Source organism: Podarcis raffonei, chromosome 1, assembly GCF_027172205.1.
Source record: "Podarcis raffonei isolate rPodRaf1 chromosome 1, rPodRaf1.pri, whole genome shotgun sequence".
Classification (NCBI taxonomy): domain Eukaryota; kingdom Metazoa; phylum Chordata; class Lepidosauria; order Squamata; family Lacertidae; genus Podarcis; species Podarcis raffonei.
In genome coordinates, this window is record NC_070602.1 from 43,546,650 (window position 1) to 43,572,054 (window position 25,405).

The 25,405-nt window shown below is 41.4% G+C and overlaps 1 protein-coding gene across 2 annotated transcripts in view; it reads right to left on the reverse strand.

Annotated features, from left to right (window-relative positions):
• Positions 1-19,663, reverse strand: part of LTK (leukocyte receptor tyrosine kinase) — a 98,437-nt gene extending 78,774 nt beyond the window's left edge. For both annotated transcript variants that reach the window (XM_053383212.1, XM_053383203.1), the window contains exon 1: positions 19,526-19,663. In XM_053383212.1, the coding sequence (XP_053239187.1) occupies positions 19,526-19,586 (61 nt within the window). In that variant the 5' untranslated portion in view covers positions 19,587-19,663. The remainder of the gene's footprint in view (positions 1-19,525) is intronic.
• Between the last annotated feature and the right edge of the window lie 5,742 nt (positions 19,664-25,405).

The window sequence follows — 25,405 nt, forward strand, 5'->3', positions numbered from 1 at the left end:
ATAAAATAAGACCAAAAGCAAATACTTGAAACAGCAGAAGCAACAGAAAGCTAGCCAATATTTTAAACTACCAGTGTTTATACAGTAGTTAAACAGTGGGGAGAATGGAAACGTTTTGCCTAAAAAAACCACAGTTACGAACCACACATGCTTACCTCATGTTATATGAGGAAGATATGAAAGTTCTGCTCTAGAGAAATCTAACTTGTTCCCTCTGCAATACTCTAATTTTTTATTTTATTTTGTCTTCAGAACTGCAGTTTATACACCTTCAGAGCTACAATTCCCAGCACTTTTAACAAAGCCAAAGTTTCCAGGGTTTTTCAGGAGGGAGCCATGTACTTTAAAAAGGTGGTGTGGATGTCTCTTGAGAAGCAGCCATAAGGCCAAAGTGGGAATTCCACTTGGAGGGAATGCCAAAAAGAAGCTTGTCAGTAAAAGGGGCTGCGCAGTTGTTTTACTTGCCAGCTGTACTCTTTAAAAGAGCAACCTCTTATTGATTTCAGGTCACTGTAGGAATATTTCTTAAGAGCCAAGGTACATATTAATGAAAGAGGTTTCTCTTGGCAGGGAGAGAAGTTAATTGAACCGAGTATATTTTCCCCAGCGCCAAAGAGGGGAAAGGGTTGAAGACAGAGACACTTCCCAGCTTCCAGTGTAAAGTGCTGCAAGGGGCAGAGAAACCTCTTCAGCCAGACACAGGAGAGCAGAATAAATAATACTCAGATCAGGTGCCATAGGGTCATCACGTTTCCTAAACTTACAGCTCTAGCACAGCATTGCTAATGGGTTCAGGCAGAGTTCCCAAGCACCAAACACAGAGCTTCCTAAGCTCTCAGCAACCAGCTTGCTTCCTTTACCAGTTCAGCATTTCCAAAGTGTACCAAGCACAGAGCTTGCAAAGTGTTTCCAAAGCACATGACAATCAACTGGTTTTCTTTCACTTAGTTTTCAGAAGAGTGGCTGTTTTGAAGCTCAGGTACTTGAATAAATCCTCTGTGTACTTATTTGAGATTTATCCCATCAAACTCAGGCTGGATCTAGACACATCAAAGAAGCATTTTAGTTAAACACGTTGCAAACTTTGTATGAGAAACTGGGTAAGCAAAAACGGAACTCCACAGCGCCATCTGGTGTCACAGTGTTAGACTGCAGAAACAGCGGAAAAAAGCGTTTTTTCTTTGCCAGTGTAGCTGAGTCCCCAGTGGACTTCCCACGGGACTGGGAATTCTAATCTGAGGCAACCACTGAAAACTGACGTGGGGTGTTGTTCATTCTTCATTAGGTATTTTGTTTCTCTAATTGACTCCAGAGCTCTCCTCATTGCTGGCATGTGAACCCCAACAGGGAATGTGGCCCCTTGTCAGGAAATAAAGTTTTAAACTGCTTTTAATGTTGCGTTTTAAATTGTTGTAATCTGCTCTGGGGCCTGAGCATGAAGGGCATGTAATAAATTAATAATAATAATAATAATAATAATAATAATAATAATTTTTCAATTATAGGGTGGAATCAACATAGTGCTAAGTCTCTTGTTCCATCAACACAAGGATTTCTCTGTAAGCAATTATTACTGTTATTAATTATAATAATTAGCTGCTTATGTGCCAAAATGGTTGCCAAGTAAGTGGTTTATGACTATAAAATAAATGCATAATTAAAATATGCAATAACAAATCCACTGAGCATTAAAAATATCCTTAATTAAAAACTGTAAGACAAGTAATTGAAGAGCACAGCAATTAAAACAGTTAAAAATAGGCTCAGTTCAGGAAAATCATTGCCTAAAAACATGTGTCTTCAGGAGATGTCAGAAAGCCAATGCAGATGGGGCCTCTGGTATTTCAGCAAGTGAGGCATTCCACAATGCTGGTGCCACCAGCGGATAATCATCACACAAGGGAACTGTTCCCTCCCTCCATGCATCTCCTAAATCTCTTATAGGAGTTTCCCGAACCCTCTAGAGCAGATCTGGGGAGTGTGTAGGCAGTGGAAGGGGAGGGGAAACTCCTGTTGCACAAACAAAATCCCTTGCACTGACGGGACACGGTAGCTGAAAACGACCCAGTCTTTAAAATATACTATTGTACATAAAAAACTTAGCACACTTATGGGTGATGGTGATATCATTTTTTTAAAAAAATGAACGAGGCTGACAAATTATACTTCCAAATTCAAAAGTTGGACAGCTAAGGTTCATTTTTCTTCTTCAATCAGTAGGAATGAGCTTCCATCTCTCCTCTAGTGGAATTGTTACCACTGGCTGAAGTGCAAATGTTCCTGATTTCTATAAGCAAGTCATTAATTCTATAGATTAGAGATGTAGCATGCTGAGAAAATTTAGCAGAAAACAGGATAGTACCAGTGCAAACCTGATCCATTGGAAAATCTCTGTCTATATATAGGCTTTTCTGTTGCAAGTTTCTTTTTTTACCCTTCTGATGCTTCAGGCTGCCTTAGTTAAATGAAGCTAGACGAGCGTCAGAGTGTCACATCAAATTCCCTTGACCTCAGCATGAAATCAGCACCACGGCATCAAAGAGTGAGGAACACAGAAGGAGTGTCTACAAGAAACAAAGACTCTTGGGGAAATCTCCCTCTTCATTTCTGACCATGGCTGAATTGATTAAGCAAGATGGTACCAACACATCCCACTAATGGAAACAGCCCCTCATAACTGGAGTCCTTTTGCAGACACTAGAGAAAGTACAACTGCTGACTTTTCTGTGTGTATTATCATTGGTCAGTGATAGGCAGGTAGAGAAGTGGGTGACAAAACAATGTCAGAAACAAACAGGAAAAGGAAATTCAGTCCCCAGCCTCTGGTTTTTCATAAAGAAGATGCATCTGTCAGAGAAAGGATGACCAACCAGTAGCCTCAAGTCCAGATTTGGCCTGGGAAGCAAATGTGTATTTTAGGCTAATCTCATCAATTTGGTTGGAGTCTATTTATTCTACTACTGCATATCAGGGTCATTACATTAAATCAGGAGGCTGGGAGTAGAGTGAGGAGAAAAACTCCTGAAGAAAACTCTTTCCTTAGAAACATCCTGAAAATTTGGAAACACACGTTTCAGAAGCTAAAATGGGAGCCCCCACCCAATGTCTGCTTCATAACACTAATATGGAAGAGGGGGCATCTGATGGGGAGAGCAGTGGGTGTAAGGTAGGTGATTTCAGCAATCTCACTTATCAGGACACAGGACACAGCACATACAACCACAGCCTACACTAGGATTGCCATATTTCAAAAAGTGAGTTGTAGTTGTTGCAAAATAAAAAAAATTGGAAAAAGATTTTGAGCTATTTTTAAGGAACTTCGCCAAAATCTACACTTCTGATTTGGGTTCCCATATGTCCAGATTTCCCCGAACATTTCTGTGATTTCAGCCCAAACAAAGCTTACAGCTGCCATGTTCCAGACATACAGCAACTCTTGCCTACACATACCACCATAGAACAACATTATTAGGTTTCCTTCAGGGTATACCTATCTGAATCTTAGATATATGTTTCGACATGCTCAGAGTTGTTTCCTTGAAGGCCACACCTCCTCAAAACTTTTAGTATATTCTAGTAACCAGGAAGGAAGCAGGGAGTTTTTACTGCTTTAAGGAGTGTTGTCCTTTTTGTTTAGTATGTATTTTGTAACCTTGTGTGTGAAACAGAGAGAGCAGAATGGTGGATACAGTGTGGATTCTATAATAAATATGTATCTGTTTAGTAATAATAATAATAATAATAATAATAATAATAATAATAATAATAATAATAATTTATTATTTATACCCCGCCCATCTGGCTGAGTTTCCCCAGCCACTCTAGGCAGCTCCCAATCAAGTGTTAAAAACAGTACAGCGTTACATACTAAAAACTTCCCTGAACAGGGAATTTTTGGTAGTATTTTTGGTAGCCTCTCTTGCTTGAATCAAATCAAACAAACTTCTGCTGAGAGAGAGACAGAAGAGGAGGAACTTCTCAGCAGCTTTTTCCAAGGCCTGTTCCTTAACCTATTCAAGCTTAAGATACACAAAGCAGGATAACTGTCTCTGGCAGTTCCCTACCACCTCAAACAAATTCCGGCTTATATCACATGGTCCCCAGTAATGAATCGCCTTATTTGCTTATTGTTTGCTTTTTCTCTTCTTTCCTAGCCCCCAATCACTGCTCTTGTGACTTCAGTAAAAATAAATCTGGTGAAAGTTCCCAATCACTGCCCAACCCAATACATGTTTACTCAGACACAAGGCCCGCTGTGTTCCCTGTTTACTCAGATGCAAGTCCCACTGTGTCATTCTCAGGCAATATATATTGGATTGCAGGCTTAAATTAATCTCAACATGTATTTTGGGTGGTGTTTAGGGTGGCTCACCTGCTAAATTTCTGCTTGTTAAGTACTCATTTACCGGTTAGTTTTTAGCTGCTTAGAGAGAGACAGAAGAGGAGGAACTTCTCAGCAAGTTTTTTCAAGGCCTGTTCCTTAACCTATTCAAGGTTAAGTCACACAAAGCAGGATAATTTAAAGATAGTTTACCTTATATTTTCTCAGATAGATACTGGAATATATCTGTTCATGAAAGACTATAAATCATGTCTATGAGGGTGGTGATGCTCATTCATTAGACTTCTGGAAGGGGTTATTTAGCCTAAGAAGTTTCGCCAATCCCTAAAATAATGGAGTGCACAGAATTTACTACTCACATCATGACACACAGAGTAGCAGGTAGCATCTTGCCCCTGCTGCCTAAACCTGCCACTACAGTTGACCGGCACAGCATAATTGACAAGCTGGGGGGAAATAAACTTGAACTGATATCAAGTGGCACAACTACTTAACTGAAAAGGAGAAGCAGTGACAGATTCCCTACCTGAAGTTGCTATTCAGTTCTTGCAAACCAATATGCTCTTTAATCAAAACAGACTATGGGTGACAAGGGGCATGTAGCTGCACAACATCTTCAAAATGCCTGAGGGAGGGGGTGAATTTTTCCTTAATCCTACAGATGCGCCAATGTGTCACTAGATACTCTAGGGAGATAGACGATTCATTTTCATGCCCCCCACTTGCCCCATCTCCAGTATATCTAGCGAGTCTGTCACTTTCATAGCCTCCCTGTACCTTTTGAGCATGTATGGCTGTTGGCTATTTACCCAACACCTGGGTTTTTAACTTTTCAACCATAAATAATCCGAAAGGGCTATAATTAGCAGATTTAGCCCCTTGCAAGAAAAAACCTGGAGGCTCAGTCAGAGAAAGGAAGAGAAAAACCAAAAGCAGCATAACGCTTCACTGCTGCAGTGGCTCAGCCAGGAAAGCACACATCCCATTAATGATTTTTCCTCCATACCAAATCTCCAAAATGAAGAACAAGGTGTTGTGGTTTTTTTATTCAAAAAGAGTTACACAGACATCATGACGATACATAACTGCATTCTGCACCCCACCGCAACACACATATGACATGCTGGCATGTTGTGTTTGTGTTTTTCCTATAGCAAAATAGGAAATGGGGGCAGGATGCAATGTCTCTGTAGTGGTAGTGACATTGAGGACATGTCTGGACATTTTGCAGGTCCCCCACTCCCATGCAAGTCAAGATGCATATATCTTGCCAAGTTATTTGGGACCTGAGGTAGGAAATCCCACAAGGATCTCTCTTCCTCCCTGGCAGTAAAAATAATAAATCAAGGACCTCCTCTCTGCATATGAACTGACTAGGACCCTGCAACCATCATCTGACGCTCTTCCTTGTGTGCCTCCTCCACAAGAGGTCTGGAGGAGAGCAACATGAGAATGGGCCTTTTTGGCAGTGGCTCCCCACTTGTGGAATGCTCATCCCAGCAAGGCTCACCTGGCAACTTCATTATACATTTTAAAGGTGACAGGTGAAAACATTCCTTTTCAACTAGGCCTTTGGCTGATTTACATTCTACATAGGGTTTTTTCAGGGGGAACTCACAGGAACCCAGTTCCAGTACCTCTCAGGTAAGTTCCGTCACCTTTCTGGTGAGTGCAATCGCCATCCTAAGAGAACAAGGGAGATGGTTTGGTTTGTTCTTACTTTTATTATGTATATTGTGTTTTTATCTTGCATTTTTATGCTGTGAACTGCTTTGAGATCTTTGGATAAAGGGTAGTATACAAATTTAATAAATAACTACTACAGTGGTACCTCGGGTTAAGTACTTAATTCGTTCCGGAGGTCCATTCTTAACCTGAAACTGTTCTTAACCTGAAGCACCACTTTAGCTAATGGGGCCTCCTGCTGCTGCCGCGCCGCCGGAGCACGATTTCTGTTCTTATCCTGAAGCAAGGTTCTTAACCTGAAGCACTATTTCTGGGTTAGCGGAGTCTGTAACCTGAAGCGTATGTAACCCGAGGTACCACTGTACTACTACTACTACTACTACTACCAATGTGCTGCCCTTTTCTGACCCCCCAAATCAGCTGCCTGAGACCTTACCGTGCCTTACAAAGCCTTGTCACAACCGAGCAAGAAGAATGGCCAAATACGTATTGTTTTCTTAGAAAGACTGTCTGAAAAAGCCCTCGGGAGACAAAGCAGCAATGATATTCTCGTTTTAACATCTCTTGTAAGACTTCTGCAGTTCCTCTGTACCTTTTGATTGTGGTTGACTTTTGTCTGTTTACCCAACACCTGGATTTTAACTTTGTCAACCATAAATGTTCTGAAAGGTTTATAATTAGTGGATTAGTGCACGCAAGAAAAGACTTGAAATCTCAACAGGGACTCTGGAAACTATTTTTACTTCAGAATGTCCTTGTATCTTCAGAAGTAATCAGTGTGGGAAGTTCCAAGTCTAGCTACACCAGCCAAAAAAGAGATCCCACTCACTGCCGGTTGCTCCACTCTGCTGTTGGCTGAGATTAGTTGCCCTTGGCGCTGACCATAACACATAAGAAATAATTACTTTAGGTTACAGATCAAATTCTGGTCACCAATAGCAACATTTCCACAGAAAACTAAGTGTTATCAGGGAAAGCTTCTCATCCTTGATGTTTTATTAGCTTTCTGCCCACAGGGAATTTCCTACGTGGGGAACCATTAAAACGTGTAACAGATGTAGGGGCAGATTGATACAGAAAAATTCAATCTCATATTCTATGTAACAAAAATGAGTCAATAAAATTTTTGGTTTGATGCATGGCATAACTAATCAATATTATAATAGCAATCAAAAGAACCATTAAAGTTAGAAGATAATGAGAATATAATGACTTCAGTAAAAAAAAAAAAGGGTTTTGTATCATTCTGCCCCACTATGGGGCACTTTGATACATTGGACAGGGCACTTTGAGACAAAGCGTAAATTGTATGAGAATGGTAATTATTTGCAAAAATTTAATAAAAGAACATTTTTTATTGCGAGAGATCATAATCAGCCTTACAATTTGTTACGGTACTTAAAATCTAAATTACGTATCAAAACTAACAGTGTTTCACACATATCATAGACTTTATGGCAGGTTTTCTTAACAAAACATCAAAACTTATATTAATCTTTCCTCAAACACCTATCCATTTATTTATTTTTTTGGAAAAACTTAAAAAGTATAAGAATTCACACCAGATAGTCAAAAAACAGTAATTTAAACAAAATGCTTATAAAAAAATAAGATAATTACTTAACGTGTAGCTTCTATTGCACATTATATCCACTTAAGTCAATAGAAAAAGTATAAAGAGATGATGTTTGAGATGTGCCCTCTGGGAAATTTGGTTTTGGCAACGGCAAAACAATGTCCTTGAAATCAACGCTAGCCTTATCTTCTACAGTGGGGAAGACAAACATACAAGATCCTGGTTTTTTCCTGAGATATGACACTTGATAACCAGTCATATTATATTTAGAAATGACTTTGGCCACGTAGTAAACAACAATTTTTTTTCTTTTCAAAATTAATGAGTTTAGAGATTTCATGCAAACTTGTATATTGGGGCACTATTGTACCCAATACCTTTTATATGTATCAATGTGCCCTGGGTCTTAGTGTATCAAAGTGCCCCAACGGACATTTCTAAAAAAACTAACAATTATTAATGAAACCACTAAACTTATTTAAAAATCATGTGTAATCCTGATTACTGAGTGGAATAACTTACCTTTGGTATTTTTAAATCTTAACTAAACGATGTAAAACAGTGTTGGAACACTTTTACATTTCACATAATTTTTTAGTTGGCCGTGCTATAAACACATCTACTCTCGTCAAACACCAATGGCTAACTGGCAGGTGGCGCGGTCGCAACTGTTGTACTCACACATGTATAGACACATTTTAGTGATGTCAAGATACAAATAACATTTCTCGATATTGAAATATTGTTGGTGTATCAATGTGCCCCATGCATCAATGTGCCCCGCTCTCCCCTATCCCTCACCTGCTGTCTGAAATCAAATCACCATGATTTGAAGTGTCGTGAAAGGGCAATGAATTGATAGTTATTTTATCCATTTGTTGGTTTGTTTCTATATATATTTAAATTGTTTATATATGTTTGTCTATAGATTGTCTACATATGTTTAAATTGTGTCAGAAGTAAATTTCACTGAGTTGATAAAAGCTTCTAGGTCCCAGGAATGTTTTTTCAGGTCGGACCACCATCACTTTTGAGGAATCTGGGATCACTTCCTCTTCAACAGGAAAAGGGTGGAGCCAGAACTCCAGGCAGAGGCCATGCAAGGCTGAACCATGGCATGCTGGGACAGAGGCACGGGTGCAGGATGCCTTGGACTCCAATGCTGCACTGCCCCTCTTGAGAGGTCATGCTGGAACAGGCCCCACTTGAGATGTAACGCTCTGTAGTCCCAGGTGTAAATATGTGTACAATAAACCATATTTCTTTAAGACACTAGTCTTTAAGAAAAGCTGTGCTTTTATTTCCCAGTGGAAACACAACCCTGGATGAGTGCCTGGAACCCCCTGGAATCTTGGGCAGCTGCTTGGCGGAGATTGGGGTGGCCATGTAACAATATCTACTGTCCAAGACTCCCAAGGAACACTTTATAGCTGTGTCTACCAGCGGGTGGCCTAGGACTTGCCATTCAGAAGTCAAATCCCCATGACGGGGTGAGCTCCCGTTGCTCAGTCCCTGCTCCTGCCAACCTAGCAGTTCGAAAGCACGTCAGAGTGCAAGTAGATAAATAGGTATCGTTCTGGCGGGAAGGTAAATCGCATTTCTGTGCGCTGCTCTGGTTCGCCAGAAGCGGCTTAGTCATGCTGGTCACATGACCCGGAAGCTGTACGCTGGCTCCCTCGGCCAATAAAGCGAGATGAGCGCCGCAACCCCAGAGTCAGCCATGACTGGACCTAATGGTCAGGGGTCCCTTTACCCTTTACCAGCTCAGAAAAATAATTTAACACAGCATTGAAAGGCAGCTAAAAAGCTGGAATGTGCAGGGAGATGATTTTAACTTCTCCCTTTTCTTGCTGACTAGCATCCCATGCTAGAATAGTGCTCTGCCTTGAAGTCATTTCCAGACTAAAATGCTTTTGTTTCTTTATTAAAGGGAGACCCTGCATAAACCTAGAAAATCATTAAGAATCTGGTGTTCTTTTGTTCCAGGCAGCTGAACAAGGCCAAATAAAGAAGGGCACTTTTTGTTTAATTTTATCATCACCTCTTTTGACACTTGGCACAAGAATATAGCAGTGAAGAAGGGAGGCATCAGACATGCGGAATTAGACTGCAGTATGGCTGTGAAAACATGTGGGAGCTATTTGGTCATGTGTAGTGGTATTTCGGTATTCCAGATAATCGACACATTCCACAGATACATGAGGGAAAGAAGGGCAAGATACAGGTGTTCCTCTAGCAGTGCCACAGCACCAAATCATTAGCCTTTATTCCCAACACACACAGCCTTGGAGGAGGTTCAGTGGCATTGTTTTCTTGATCTGTGGATGCTCACTACTGGCCTTCGCCAAGGCCAATGTATGTAAACACTTTTTGAGAGTACTGAGAGAGAATGCTCTCTGTTTGAAAATTAGGCAGGCAAAATTATCTGAATCAAACGAAATGTGCTGGATGTTTGTAAAAGTTGAATGGATTGCTGTATAACAAAGTGGCGCTGATAGGTGACTGATACACTGAAAGGGATTTGCTGTTTTCAGCAAATAATGCAGCACTAGAGGTAATTCTGTTACTTTCCAAGATGTGTCACTGTGCACTGTAAACCATGAAATTCTCTGCTCAGTATCCAGTTTTGCCAGAGCTTGCTCTATAGGCATCTGGGGCATGGTCTTATTGGTGGTGGTGCTCCAGCGGTGGAACCTTGGGGACACAAATGGCCATAATGTTCTGTTGCTTCTCTAGCCTTTGCTTAAGACTTTTCTGAGCCTTGAGTCTGCTTTGTAATTGTATCATTTCAAGTTTTGTTGATGCTTTGATTATTATTTTTTAATGATCATGTTTTATTTATTGTTCTGGAAACTACTGTGAGGACACCTGCTGATGAAAAGTGGTATATAAACACCCTAAGAGAGATGAGTTTCATGGCAAACATGCATAAATGTTTCAGTTAGATTGCTTGCATGTTTTCTGTAGTGCATTCCATTAATGCAATATTAAAATGTAAACACAACATTAACAGGTCACAAGCATGCCTTTTCACATGCTTAAAGAGGTATTCTCAAAAAGGAATCGCTATGCTCAAAATCAAGTTGCAAATACAAACAAGCAGGGTAGATATAAGACTGGCTCATTGCCATATGTGCCGCATGGGAAATTCGAATTTGCAGGTAGTGCTGAATGCTGCAGCCCAGCTTTTGGCTGGAGCAGCTCCACATCCGCATATTACGCCACTGCTGAAAGCTCTGCATTGGCTGCCAGTTCAAGATACTATTGTATAAAGCCCTAAAATGGCCTTAGGACCAGGTTACTTTGCTCCTTAGGCAGCAGCCATATCAGTACACTTCCCTGGAGAAGCCTAAAGTTATATTTGTTTAGTTTCTACATGAACAAAGGTTTTTAGCGTAGTAGCACTAGTGTTTTGGAACGTTGCTGCTATTGAAATGAAACAGGGCAGCAACTGAATTTTTGCTTTCTTTCGCCAAACATTTTTAGAGAATTAATTTGATTCAGTGTTTGGTGACTTTATCACATTTTAATGATTTCATTTTATACCGCCAAATATATATTCTTTTTAGCTGATCTTTTATAAATACTCTTACAAAGGTATAGCTCTTGTCTTAGGAACTCTTCTTGAATCAATAGGTGTCTAACGTTATGGAAAAGTCAGAAAAGTTGTTCCTCATCTTCCTTCTGTGGCTAGTCTTTGGGTTTGGGGAGTTTGCATTGTTTTAATTTTGGCTTTTGGTGTCACAGTCTAGAACATTCTGCACATGTGTGTTTCATGCTGATTTATATTCCATAGTTAGATGATGTTCAAAATGCATGATCTTGCAAATAATAACAACAAATTTGGTGTAAGGTCTGAAGAAATGCCGATGATATCAGCAGGTTCCAGTCCCTCTCTCTTTTTTCAGCCAAAGAAATATGTTAAATCGGTTTATACTAACAAGAATCACCTGTATTAAGTGTGCAATCCTATCTCTGACTTATAACTTGAGCAGGGCTGAAATCATGGCTAGCTCCCCTTGTGCTATTGGGACTCTAGTTATGGCAGTGTAGGTAGGGAATCTATCCTGTTGTTGTGATGACATCATTGAGCTGGCAGTACCTGCCACTCACTGGGTGCTAGGCACACAACAGTGGTGTGCCTTTGTGTGTCCCAGATCCTTCTTCCCTAAAGAGAAGATGCTGCCATTTTTCTCCATTCAATATAGATATTGTGTTGTTAACAGACCTTTTATCAAGGATTGTTCACATAAGAAGAGGTGGTCTCTCATGACATCCTCCCAAATCACACTGCCTCTCTCCCCCCAGCATTTGTTGGCCTCCTTTGCTTACAGCTTCTGATGCATACAACTACTGCTGATCAGAAGAATCACGCTTGGAAAAGCAGCCTTGGCACAAGCCTTGTCAGTGACCTCTCTGATGGATAAAGGAGCAGAAGGCAAAGGGTGGGGAGAACTATTCAGCCAATCCTTTTCACTATCAGATTCATCACTAAAGCCACTGCCATTGCAGAACAAGGGATGGAATCAAGCAAGCTTCTCTGGGCATAGCAGGTGCATTGCATGGTAGTAGTGATTGAGACTGGGCAAAAGGTTGGAAGTCTGGCTTGTTTTTTCTAAAGGGACTAAATGCTCCTGAAAACTCGACGCATCAGAACGACTGCAACAGAACCCATTAGCAAGGTATTGCACTAGTGTTCCCTCTCTGGTCAGTGTGCTCTACCTGCACAGGTCATATGGAAAATTGCTACCATATTGCAAAAGTGCCACTTGTACTTTTATATCAGAGGTACTTAACAAAGACTGGATAAGTTCTCTGGGACTCTGCTATCCAACTAGCCCATTAAACACACAAACACACTGATCACCCAGCTTTCAATAAGCCTCTCACGCACTTGGCTGTTCCTCACAGGTTTGGTCACACTTGTCACCAAGACCTCTTCATTCCTCTGAACCAAGTTTATGTCATGTTAACCAATAGGAAATTCTGTGCTATAATCTACAGTGAACTTTATAAATGCAAACACTACTGGAAGGGGATAAGCACAGTTGAACATTACTGCCATTTCAACTCCATAGGAGAAAATAAGATCCGACTGAAGAGATGGGTGGAAACAAAAAAGTTCTTGCTATGCATATGGTCCAATCAAATAAATACACTGTATGGAAATGTGGATAATTTGGATTCTTTTTTCTGTTTAAGTTAAAAGCATTTCACAGATGGATCTTGCCATAAAGACACCCAAGGGCCTTGAAATGTGACCGATAAAAAGGTTGCATACATAGATTTCCCGAAGCCTTTCTCACAAACAAGTATAGCCTCAAGGTAGCGGAGGTTTTCTTTTTCTTTTTCTATTTTTTATTTTAACAAAGTAATAATCATAAATAAATAAGAATAAAAATGTGCACCCCACCACCGAGACCATTCCATTGTAACTATCCAACCTCCCAAAATTTCAACACCTCTTGCAATGGTTTGACCCCTTTCCGTTTTAACAGTACAAATTCTACAAACACCTTCCATATCTCCTCAAAATCATTTCTCCTGCGTATTCCCCATCTTACCTTAATGGCACATGTTAATTTATCATTAATAGCTATATCCCACACCTCTTTATACCATTCTTCCATTTTATATTCTGCTTGCCCTTTCCACTTCCTAGCTATCATAATTCATGCAGCTGTCAATAAATTTGTGAGCAAGTCCTTCATAGCCTGCAAACCTTCCACCCCATCGTAAATTGATAATAATGCTACCTCTGGACTTTCGGTCAGCTTTAACCTAGTGATTTCTGTTATCTCCTTAAACACCCTTTGCCAGAAAAATTGTACATATTTACACCCCCACCACATGCGAACATAATTCCTGGTTTCCTGGCATCCTCTCCAACATAACACCGGATATTCCTTGTTTATTTGATTCAATCTGACTGGTGTTAAATACCATCTCCAAACTAATTTAGAGGTTTGTGTTGAGAGTTTTCCTTCTCCTAGATGGGCTACCTTCCCAGGTTGATTACCATTGGACCCACTATTGGTCTTGTCCACTCAAACCAAGGGAACCTGTCTTCACATGCAGGGAACAGACAAGCCCCTAACTTACTGAGGATTTAAGACCCATCAGCTACCCTCACCTGGTTTAACCAACCAGTCAAAGCAGTTATCCAGGGTTTGGCCCCTGTCACATTGCTAACAGCTTCTAGGAGCCGCAGGTGAGAACCGAGTGCAGGGTGGGCACCAATGGGTGGAGAAACTACCCAGAAGGATACAACATGTCCCCCACGATTCTAATGTCCAGTACCAAGATGAAGGTCTACCAGCCAGGCTTGCATGTTGAGCATGTTGCTTTCTGGAAGTGAGTTGTGGGCAACTTACAACCACCAGGTGTGACACCACAACACCTTCCACATCAGGAAGGTCTCTCCCATATCGGTCTCTACAGCCACAGCAGGTGTTGTAACCTTCCAACGATTTGATTCACCCCCAAAGTCAAAGTCCTCCATTGTCTCTTGAGACAGACGAATGCCAACCCAATATAGATTTCCATCAGATCAGAATCAGTCCTCTTCGTTTTACTCCACTCATTCCCTATTCCTAGATATTTGGTGTCTCATTCATACAATGCATTGCCATCTGCATACAGACACCCTAGAACACAAGCACATGTGGACAAGTGGCATGCAAGAACAAGCATTCACAGATACAGCTGACACCCACCATGATAAAGGGTCTCTGCAACCATTTGGTTCACATTACTTCATCTATCTATGCAAATATGGGTTGTCTGACCCATTAAGATTGAAATTCCTCATATACAGGCAGAATCTATCCTATCTTCTATGAATCATGCCTCATCCCCACCTCAAGTTTTTGGTCCTTTAAATGTCCAATAATGAAATGGTTATGCAAGTTTTCATCATTACTTTTCTGACTACTTAAAAGAAAGATCCAATGCTGGGTTACAAAACAGAAGTTCTCATTTTAGGGAAATGTTTGGTTTCAACAGTGGTTACTACACTGGTTCCAGTAAGATATATAAAATAGCTACACTTATATCTAGGATTTTGAATATTTTTCATGTTCATGCACACATATAAATCTCTGTGCCAAGGTAACCCAAAATCAGATGCATTGAAAGCTAATTTCTGCAACCTGAATAAGGTATGTACCGTAACTGTACACATATTTGCATATTTTCCATAATCTGCCTGTCAGATCTGGGCAAGGAATTATGCAGGATGTTGAAGACCAACTCTAGAAATTCTACCTCACCGTCCCAACACAGACTTGAAAAAATTCACCAGGAATTGGAACCTAGATTCTGATGTTTAGTGTTCACATGCACTTTAAACGTATTTTCTGCATTCTCACCTAAGCTTTGCTCACAGATTCTTCTCCATAGAGGACAAGCCTTGTGGGCCAACTGTGTGTGTCTCCCACATACACACACCACAAAAAACAACACCACCACAGCAGCTTCTGGTAACTGTACACACATATAGAAATGCCCAGACTTTTGCAAACCACATAACACTCCCATATATTCAGCAATCATCAGGAAGGAATCACTTATGTTAGAGCAGCCATTAATATTTTGCTTCTTAGTATTTTTCATTCCTTTTGAGTCCCATAGCTTTTACTGCACATAGTAAGAAAGTCTGAAAGCAAGAGGTGGAACAGGGTGGCTCTTGTTGCAAACGTAGTCTGCCAAGAGAATGCTTGAACTGTAACAATCCATCCTCTTGTGTTCAATTACTAAACTGCTGTCAATTGCAAACGGGTTTCTGTGGGTTCTCCTAATATGAACATTATCACCGTGCAGAGGATCAGAAACAGTTCACTCCTCCTCCAAAGAGGACACAATGACCCGGCAGCAAATCATCATTGGAATTTATGTTACTAGGGTTTTATTTGCTGATTTCAAAGGACAGAACGCTGCCAATGAAAAACAGTGAGGTTTCATTTATCAACAGCAACACTGCTTTAATTTTGCCCTTCCCCTTTCTAGTATTTTGCAGCCTAGTACTTTCTGCTTTAGAAATGGTACACATAGAAGTTGTAGCATGTGATTCGTGGATTGTTATTCCTAGCTTCCCACTTCCCTCCGCACCGTGTTCCCTTCAAGTTTATTCCCGTTTCAGTTTGTGCTTTTGATGGGAAGAGTTTAATTTACCTCACAAATGGACCTAAATCCCACCACTCACTCAGTACAGGTCTGTAGCAACAAGGACAAAGCAGTCACTAAATTCAGTGTGATTTCGGCGTCACTAAGACAGTTAAATCATCAATCATGCCTTATATGAGGAACCAGGAGTTCAGGATTTGCCTCACAGTTCCACAAAAAGGCAGAGAACCCAAATTTGCCATGCTGAGCTTCCACCAAATTCTGCAACCTACCATAAGTAAATTCTGCAAACCACATACACTGCTCCAACAGGGCCATATTTACTGGGGCAATTCCTATTTTCTGACCCCCAAACCCCTGCAGAATCACTATCCCATTTTGTTATTTTCTGGGCAGGGGGAGTTGTTTGGGGGAATAATTGTCAGCCTGTTGTTTATTGGTACTTTCCAACTCTACAATTCTGTGATTCTATGAAAACCCAAGTTATGTCAATACCTTTATTAGGACCAAACAAAATGTCACATAAGAGTAAGCAAATTTTTGAGTTCTTCAGAATAACCTGCTTCAGAATAACCAAGTTGTAACCAGCAACTTGAGGAAGAGCTCTGGAGAACTCAAAAGCTTACTCACTGTTTTGTAACATTCTGGTTGGTCCTAATAAAGGCATTGCCCAACTGTGGATTTTAGAATGAATACACACACACTAGACCAACACGCTTGCCTTTGCTTTTTTAAGGTGCTACAGAATCCTTTGTTCTTTTTTGCTTTTTAGGTTATTTTTGTGACTCACTAGCGTGTTTCATCTCTCTCTGCAGGGTTTCTGGAAGTTAAATCTCTGAGTAGGTGGGAGGATGCATTTTTCATGATACAAATGCTTGTGCAGGAACACTAAAATGCAGCTCATAGCCAGTTATTTCACACACAAGGCAACTGCTGAGGAAGTTGATTACCGTATATACTCAAGTATAAGCCGACCTGAATATAAGCCAAGGCACCTAATTTTACCACAAAAAAACTGGGGAAACTTATTGACTCGAGTATAAGCCGGTTCACCACACCAGAGGCTGGTGGTGGCGGCGGCAGAGGAAGAACAAGCAGCCAGAAAGGGCTGCTTTTGGTCTGCTCGTTCCTCCTCCACCGCCGCCGACAGTGGCAAAGGCGGTGGAGGACGAAGGAGCAGCCTGAAAGGACCCTCACTCAAGTATATGCCAAGGGGGGCTTTTTCAGCATAAAAAATGTGCTGAAAAAGTCAGCTTATACTCAAGTATATACGGTATATTTTTCTTGGAGATTGTTAACTTCAAGAATAATCATCTTCTTGAAATTTAAATACTGCAGAATACACAAATGCATACAGAAGGTGGAAGAGACCCACACCCCTATGTGTACGGGTGGGGGGCATCAGAAGTAATTCATAGCATGAGAATAGGGCTGTTACAAATGAGTTCCTATGTCCATCTTCACAACACTGGAGGGTCGAAACAAAGCAACTTGAAAATATTTATTAATTATGCACATCTTTTAAACTTGTTCATATTTTGCTAATTCTGCTAATGGGGAAGTGAGCCAAACACTAGAGAACTGTTCCCTGACCACTGGGATTCTACCGACTCCCCAATTCTCTTTGACCGTTTCAGAACACATTCCTTGACCCCCTGAGTTCCAAACCTAGCTTCTACACCATATGGACTAGAAACCTGCTTTTTAAAATTCAAACAATATAATCTGTGGTCCTCAGAAGGTTAAATTCTGCACCAAGTAGTATGTTCCATGCTTTTTATGTGTCTAATCTGGCACTCTTGGTCAGCCAGAAGATAACATTTAATAGTTATGCATACTTCTCTCTGGTTTCCCTGTTTGGACCACCAATAAGTTTAGAGACTAAAAAGCCAACAGGCAGTTTGGGGAAATTGCAGAAATTTAAAATTCAGCACCCCTCCTGCGTGGTGTTTGATGGGTTTTCATCGTATGCCAGGCAACCACAAACTGATTAGGAAGCTGCTGTGTCCTGCTTTCATGGGCAAGCAGCTGTGATGGTTTAAAGAATAAAGTAGTATCCTCACAAACCCCTTCAGAACCAGCAACATGCAAAATCTCTTTAAGTTACTACCTCATGACAAACGTTTTTAAATGGAACTCCCTGCTGAAATGAACAGGGGCTCGCTTGAAACGGGGTATGACTCAGAAGAACAAATAGATCTCAGCCAGGACTGTACAGAAAAGTCAGTGACTCCTGGCTGCCAAACTGATAAATAGTTTATTTTTCCTTTGTTTCTGACAGACAGATGTGGCAAACAATGTCAGAACGTCAAAAAAACATCTTAAGCAGGAATGGAGAAATAAGGAGGGTAAGAATAAATTTGAAGATGGCACTACTTTTGTTCTTGGCTTTGTACCGTTGCTACTTTTTTCCTTCTTATTTGGCACTGAAGCAGCTATTCTTAAGTAGCCAAAGTTATTTATTTACTTGATTTATATCCCACCTTTCCTGCAAGGAGCTCAAGGCTGCCTACATGGTTTCCTGCCTCCACAGTTTACCCTCACAACAACCATGGGAGGTGGGTTAGGCTAAGAGACAGTGACTAGCCCAAGGTCCCTCAGTGAGCTTCATGGCTGAGTAAGGATTTGAGGAGGTCTATGATCTTCCACTGCGGGAGGCAGTGGAAGACAGGAGTGTCTGGCGTGCTCTGGTCCATGGGGTCACGAAGAGTCGGACACGACTAAACCACAGCATGATCTTCTACAATAGTGCTGAAGCTTCCAAGTATTTTGGCAATCTGTTCTCAGCTAGTTATCCAGTCATGGCATGGGACTCCTATACAATGTACTGTGTGCAATGTTCAAGTAAGTCTGCCCTATCAGTGTCCTGCTTAAATTGCATTTTACTGTAGATTTTAAAATGGGCTTTTAAAAAAATGTCACACACAGTTTGGGGAGCCTTTTTGGTCAGAAAGTGGAATAAAAATACAACAGATATCATAACAAATTGCATTCCCCACCCCACCTCCTGGAAGCCATCCTTCAAGCAGATAGCAATTTTAATTTTATTTCCATTCTTCCAACTCTCCTGCCCTTCCTCTGGAGTTCCCAAGTCACCCTTATTTCATTTTGCTCCCTCGGATCCAGATTACAGCAGACAGTGATAAACAAACCTAAACTACTGAGCCTCTATTCCAAACTCAGCTTGCGTAGCACTCCTTAGGAGGCTGTCACACCCCTTCCTTCTAAGATCTCTAATAAACCTGTTTTCTCTCCCCCACCCGGCCAACCCACACTACCTACACAGAAAGTACGCTTTCCTCTCCAGTACACCTTCCCAAAGTCCCCCCCTTTATGCGTCCCTCACCCTGAAAAGCATCCCCAAGCAAAAAACATGGGATTCGCACGAGGCAATCTTTTGCTTCTCTTCTGAAACAGCCTCAGCCAAAGCATGAGGCAAGCATTTTCAGCATCAGCATAAGATACCATACAGTATTTCTCAAGCACTACGCGCTAGGAAAACCCACTTTCAGTTTTCATAACTCAGCATTACCCCACTGCAAGACAGTCTGCCTTTTTTATTTACAAAATGTATATGATTCAAATGTATTTGGCAATGATCAGCGCTGGATAAAAGAGTCTAATGTGACAGCCGCTTGGTGAGTTTCCTATATATTTCTTTTTTCCATTTAACTCTCTCCCCACCCCCACCCCCATCAACTTTCAAAAAGATGAAGAAAAAGAAGAGAAGTCTAAGTCACCAAGGCAAACTCTGCGCCAGGAAGGGATGGAAATGCACCAACAACCAAGTGCCTTACCTAGAGTGGTGGTCCAGGGGACTAGCTGAAGGCAGAGAACCAGCTGCAGGAGGAAATCCATGACTTTGCTGGGTCCCCTATGACTCTCTGCCAGCACTGACCCTCTTCCCTGTGTGCCAGTCCTTCTCTCTAAGGCTCTGCAAGAGCTCTGATGTTAATGCTTGGACTCTTGCTGGCTTATAGAAGAATTCCACCTCCTGCTAGGGGAGGCTCTCATGGGTCCTAAAGCCCTCATGGTTTCGTCGGCCCCTGTGCATTCACCTCCTTCAGCAAATTCAAGAAGCAGAACAGCATGAATTATTAACACCTCTGTGTGTCCATTTATTTAAACATTAGCATTCAGCTGGAAGAGCTGATTTTGTCAGCTGAGCACCCCCACCCCACCCTGAAACTGCCTAGGCAGAAACGCTCCAGGTTTGTTTGTAAGGGAGATGAAAGCCTGGGCAAACTAAGCTCTTTTTAACCTGGTCCCTGACAGCAGCATCTCTGTTAATTTATTTTTTTATATTAAATTTATATCCCACTCCTTCCTCTCAAAGGAGCCCCAAACATTGGAGTTGGGCTGTAAAAGCCAAACCCTAATTTTTCTTTAGCAGCTTCCATTATAGTAATTGCATACAGATGTAAACATTTCGATTGACAACCTTTGCTTATCACTTCACGTTCCCCACAGGAAAAGCCGTATTCCAAGATAGCCAAGCCATTTTTCTATCTGCCACAATTGCACAAAAGCAGATGGAGACCTCAGACAACTTCCCATGTTATGCTTTTGTTGGGCATTTTAAAACTTCTACCCCCTCCTTGCATATCTGTGTTACTAATGGAAGAAGACACATACACATACACAAACACTTCCTATAGATGTGTTGGCACTGACACTCGGCCATTGGAACCTTTCTGCTGCAGCACCTAGAGGTGCCTGTTTACTACACTTAATGGTACTCCCTTTAAGAAGACCATGTGTCCCCTGCCACTGCTATTCCATGCTTTACAGCTGTTGCCACATTCTCGACATGTTAGAGCAAATGAACAGACAACAGTTTGCCAACCCTGCTAAAAAAACAACAACAGAAATATTATGAGCGTGTGCAGTTTGACTTACTTAAATTCTAGCACCACCACTGCTACAGAAATACAGTGGTGCCTCGCAGAAATATTATGAGCGTGTGCAGTTTGACTTACTTAAATTATAGCACCACCACTGCTACAGAAATACAGTGGTGCCTCGCAAGACGAAAAGAATCCGTTCTGCGAGTCTCTTCGTCTAGTGGTTTTTTTCGTCTTGCGAAGCAAGCCCATTGACGGATTAGCGGATAAGCGCTATTAGCGCTATTAGCGGCTTTTAGCGGCTTATCGGCTTAGCGGATAAGCGGCTTAGAAAAAGGGGGGGGAGGAAAAAAACCCCGCAGGAACTCGCAAGACATTTTCGTCTTGCGAAGCAAGCCCATAGGAGATTCGTTTTGCGAAGCACCTCCAAAACGGAAAACCCTTTCGTCTAGCGAGTTTTCCGTCTTGCGAGGCATTCGTCTTGCGGGGCACCACTGTAAAAGGATAAAAGTGCCCTGTTAGGGTTTTTAAAAGTAAAAAAAAATTATTGTAGAAAAGGATAGTGTATTTTTATGTAAAAGTAATAAAATGGGCAGTGGTGACCATGTACTTGCCTGGTTGGCTGCCCCTTGAATATAATTTATTTTTTAAAAAAAATAGGAGAAAGGATACTGTAGCAACCAATGTCAGCTGAAGTGGTACTTCAGGTACTGATGTGGGACCTCTTTGCTGCTGTCCCCATCATCTGCACTCTTTAGTGTTTTGAGAAGGAGAAGAAGAGGAGGAGGAGGAGTTTGGCTTTGATACCCCGCTTTATCACTACCCGAAGGAGTCTCAAAGCGGCTAACATTCTCCTTTCCCTTCCTCCCCCACAACAAACACTCTGTGAGGTGAGTGGGGCTGAGAGACTTCAAAGAAGTGTGACTAGCCCAAGGTCACCCAGCAGCTGCATGTGGAGGAGCAGAGACGCGAACCCGGTTCCCCAGATTATGAGTCTATCACTCTTAATCACTACACCACACTGGCTAGACTTGGAGGGCTAGACTTGAGACTTCAGGTACAGCTCTAGCTATTACTGTTCAGGTAGATACTTCCACAGCTCTAGAACATCAATAAGGAAAAGGTACTTCTGTTCTGATCTCCCCCACTCCCTTCATCCAGCCTTGGCTCCTGCCTGTTGCTGTTCAAAATGGCAGCCATGCTTGCTCCAGCAAATAAGGGAAGGATAGATTTGCTCAGTGGTAGAGCAACTGCTTTGCATGCAAAAGAGGCAGCCACTGTCAGTGTGGTAAGTTGGATGGACTCACTATAAGGCAGCTTCCTATGGTTTGATATTTTGATTTTGTTCTGTGAACTGCCCTGAGACCTCTGGGTATAGGGTGGTATATAAATTCAATAAATAATAATAATAATAATAATAATAATAATAATAATATTCCTAAATGGAATAAGAGTAGTTCAGGCAATCTGGGGAAAAGTATCCACTGAATATTCAGGTTGCAGCCAACCATATGAAAAGAGGGCAGCCATTGTGGAACATTTCCACTATTTTATGACATTTTATGCAAACATTCCTCCAAGCAGTACAGAGCCCTGTATATAGTTGTCCTTTTCAAAAGTTTTAAATCAGAGCCTGAATATCCAGGGATGCTGTTGTAGTGGGTTTCCTGTGTTAAGTAGGGAGCTGGACTAGACATTGGAGTCCTTAAGGTGGCTTTCAACAAATATTTAAAATCATAACAATAAAACCTTTCCATAACTAATGATATTAATACTGCAGGGAGTGCAGACTGGGGAAGGTGAAACCAGCCAACCAACTTTTTGTTTACTCAAGAGACAGGTTGCTAAAACTGAGGAACTACATGTTTTTTGGGTTTTTTTGTATATAATTTTTATTAATTTTCCAATAAAAACAAATTTATAACACAATTAAACATTAAGAATTCATCACACATCTTTTTTCGGAACTACATGTTATTTTAAAGGGTCAGACAAAACCCCACTGACCACTTGTTTTGCTTCACAGGAACTGACTCAATGAGTTACAATACCCAGTTCTGGCCAACTGGCCTGGTGGTGCCCAAGTGCAAGGGGTTGCACCTCTGAGCTACTTTGGTGCTTCAGAGAGTAAGGTATTTGGAGTAAGGCATCAAGAAATTGTTTGTTAGGCAAGTGTTCACATAATAAGTTGAAGATTTCTATTGATTCCTATGGGGAGATTTCTAAAGTACATTCCCAACCACGGAATTTTGACCTCAAAATGATGGAGAAACCCAGAAAAGCCCATGAAAATCCCCTGAAACCTTGCAAAAGTCAAGCAAGGAGGGAATAATGTTCTCTTATTCATCTGATCTCTCACCCTTCCTCCATCCCATCATGGTTTCTAGTGAAACAGCTGCTGTGGACCAGCAAAACACAAAAAAGTAAGGCTTGTTTAAGGCTGCTTAATTGTTTACAGTACTACATGCAGGTCAGACTGTGAGGCTATCTGAAACTGCAGCATGTATAGGGAGGTCTGGGTACTAATTTCTTGTGTTTGGATAAGTGAATTTTTTTGTATAATGAGCATTTGGATAATGGGACCTGTGTGTCCTTTGCTTCAGCACCATCTTCAGTGTTTCTTTAAAGCTCAGGAGAGGAGAGGAGAGGATGCAGAGGCTGCTTTTATTTACACACTACCAATGGTCAAGCACAGATCCTGTAACATTAGAGTGCATTCCACATTAGTTCCAGCAGTAAATCCAATGTGTTAGCATGTCAAGTTTAGTACCCACAAGTAGCCTCACTTCAGGGTCACAGCTTGTGAAGTAAGTTTATTTGTCAATGGGGATTACTCCCCAAACCTCCTACTAGCTTCATGGTGAGGAAGAAATACCAAGACATGACCTTGACACAAAATAAATCCATCACCTCCCTGGAAGTATTTTCCAATGAGATTTGAGGAACAAATTGAAAATATTCTCCCTTTCTTTCTCAACATTGCAAATGATTCTGTTGAGCTGCAGTATTTTCATAGGTCTGGGTTATGTAAATTCAAATACTTTTATGTTATGAAGGGAATTCTCACAGTTACTAGTTCAAGTTGTACTGCTCCATATGTAGCTATTTCCACACAGGTCTTGCAGAAATGAAGCTTGAAAATGTGGAGGGGTGTGTGTGTGTGTGTGTGTGTGTTGGGTGGGGGGCTTCCAGTATGAAATTTAGAAAAACCTACTCATTTGCACTGGGTCATCTCACAATATGGGACAGTGTAGAAATAAAACCGTCCAATTTTGGGAGCTTCTTTTGGGCTCATGCTCGCAACGATCAGAAAGGTAAAGGTAAAGGGACCCCTGACCATTAAGTCCAGTCGCAGATGACTCTGGGGTTGTGGCGCTCATCTCGCTTTATTGGCCGAGGGAGCCGGTGTACAGCTTCCGGGTCATGTGGCCAGCATGACTAAGCCGCTTCTGGTGAACCAGAGCAGTGCACGGAAACGCCGTTTACCTTCCCACCGGAATGGTACCTATTTATCTACTTGCACTTCGATGTGCTTTCGAACTACTAGGTTGGCAGGAGTAGGGACCGAACAACAGGAGCTCACCCCGTCGCGGGGATTCGAACCGCTGACCTTCTGATTGGCAAGCCCTAGGCTCTGTGGTTTAGACCACAGCGCCACCTGCGTCCCCAATCTGTTGGCAAATCAGCAGCCACTGGTGAGATGGTTGACTAGGTGGAACTGCTGGCTGTCAAGGCAATGGACTGGAGAAGCTGCACTTATCCATAAATACTGAGAAATGACAGCAGAGGCAAGGGATTCCTGAATCAGCACCATGTAAGCATGTGGTTGCCAACCAAAAGGGCCTTCCCACCAACCAGGACTGTTAGAGTATTTTCTAAACAGGCATGAGTTGCTGACATTGCTGAAGGTAGCTATTCCATGCTAAATAGTTAAAAGAAAAAGGCAGTGCAGCTTCAGCATTAGGTGTACTGGTAATTAGCTTGGAAACTGAAACGGAAGTGTGGAATGCCTGCACAAGAGGAGAGAAGAATGAGGGAATACAACCATGATCAGAATTATTAGGATCAGGCATGCCTTCTTGGCACACGATAACCTACTCCTAACTTCCTGACTTTGACCTAAAAGAACATCTATAAATAAAAGACCGTGGCCCAAAAAGGTTGCCAACATCCCCAGCAAGCCAACATAGAAATAGACTCATTTTCCCCAGATCTGCAAAACCAGCAAGCACATGTCAGATCCAATATATGCAAACAGTAACAAAACACATCTGAAACTGTCTGAGACTCTCCAACTGAATTACTCTTTAAATCTGTTTCCCATTTAAACGATGTCTAATATCTTCATCTTCCTGTTTGGATTAATCTGTCACTTTAGTAATAATAAAAATAAAAAGCATCTTATTTCTGCTGAGGGATGTGGAAGGCACCAGGCTCGGTTCAAAAACAAAAACACCAATAGCCACAAACACTCATGCTGATCCCAGAATCCCCAAATAAGAACATGTCAGCCAAAAAAATTATCTGCTGAGATATTCATTCAACACACTTTCAATTAATTAGAACGGAATGCTGAGCAACTTAATGGAAACTTATTGAACTGTTCCTCATGAAATGACATTGATTTGGGTTTCACAGTGATGTCCTGAATGTCACTAAAGTAGATTCACACAATCATTGTAGCATGGTGTGTTTGGCAGTTCTGCAGCACGTTTCAGTAAACAAAATGCTTTACCCTTCTTATTTCATTCATGTGGTAACTTTAATTTCATTTTCCAGCGTTCCCTTCCATTTTTCCTCATTTCCTCCCCCCCAAATCCAGGCCTAGGCCAA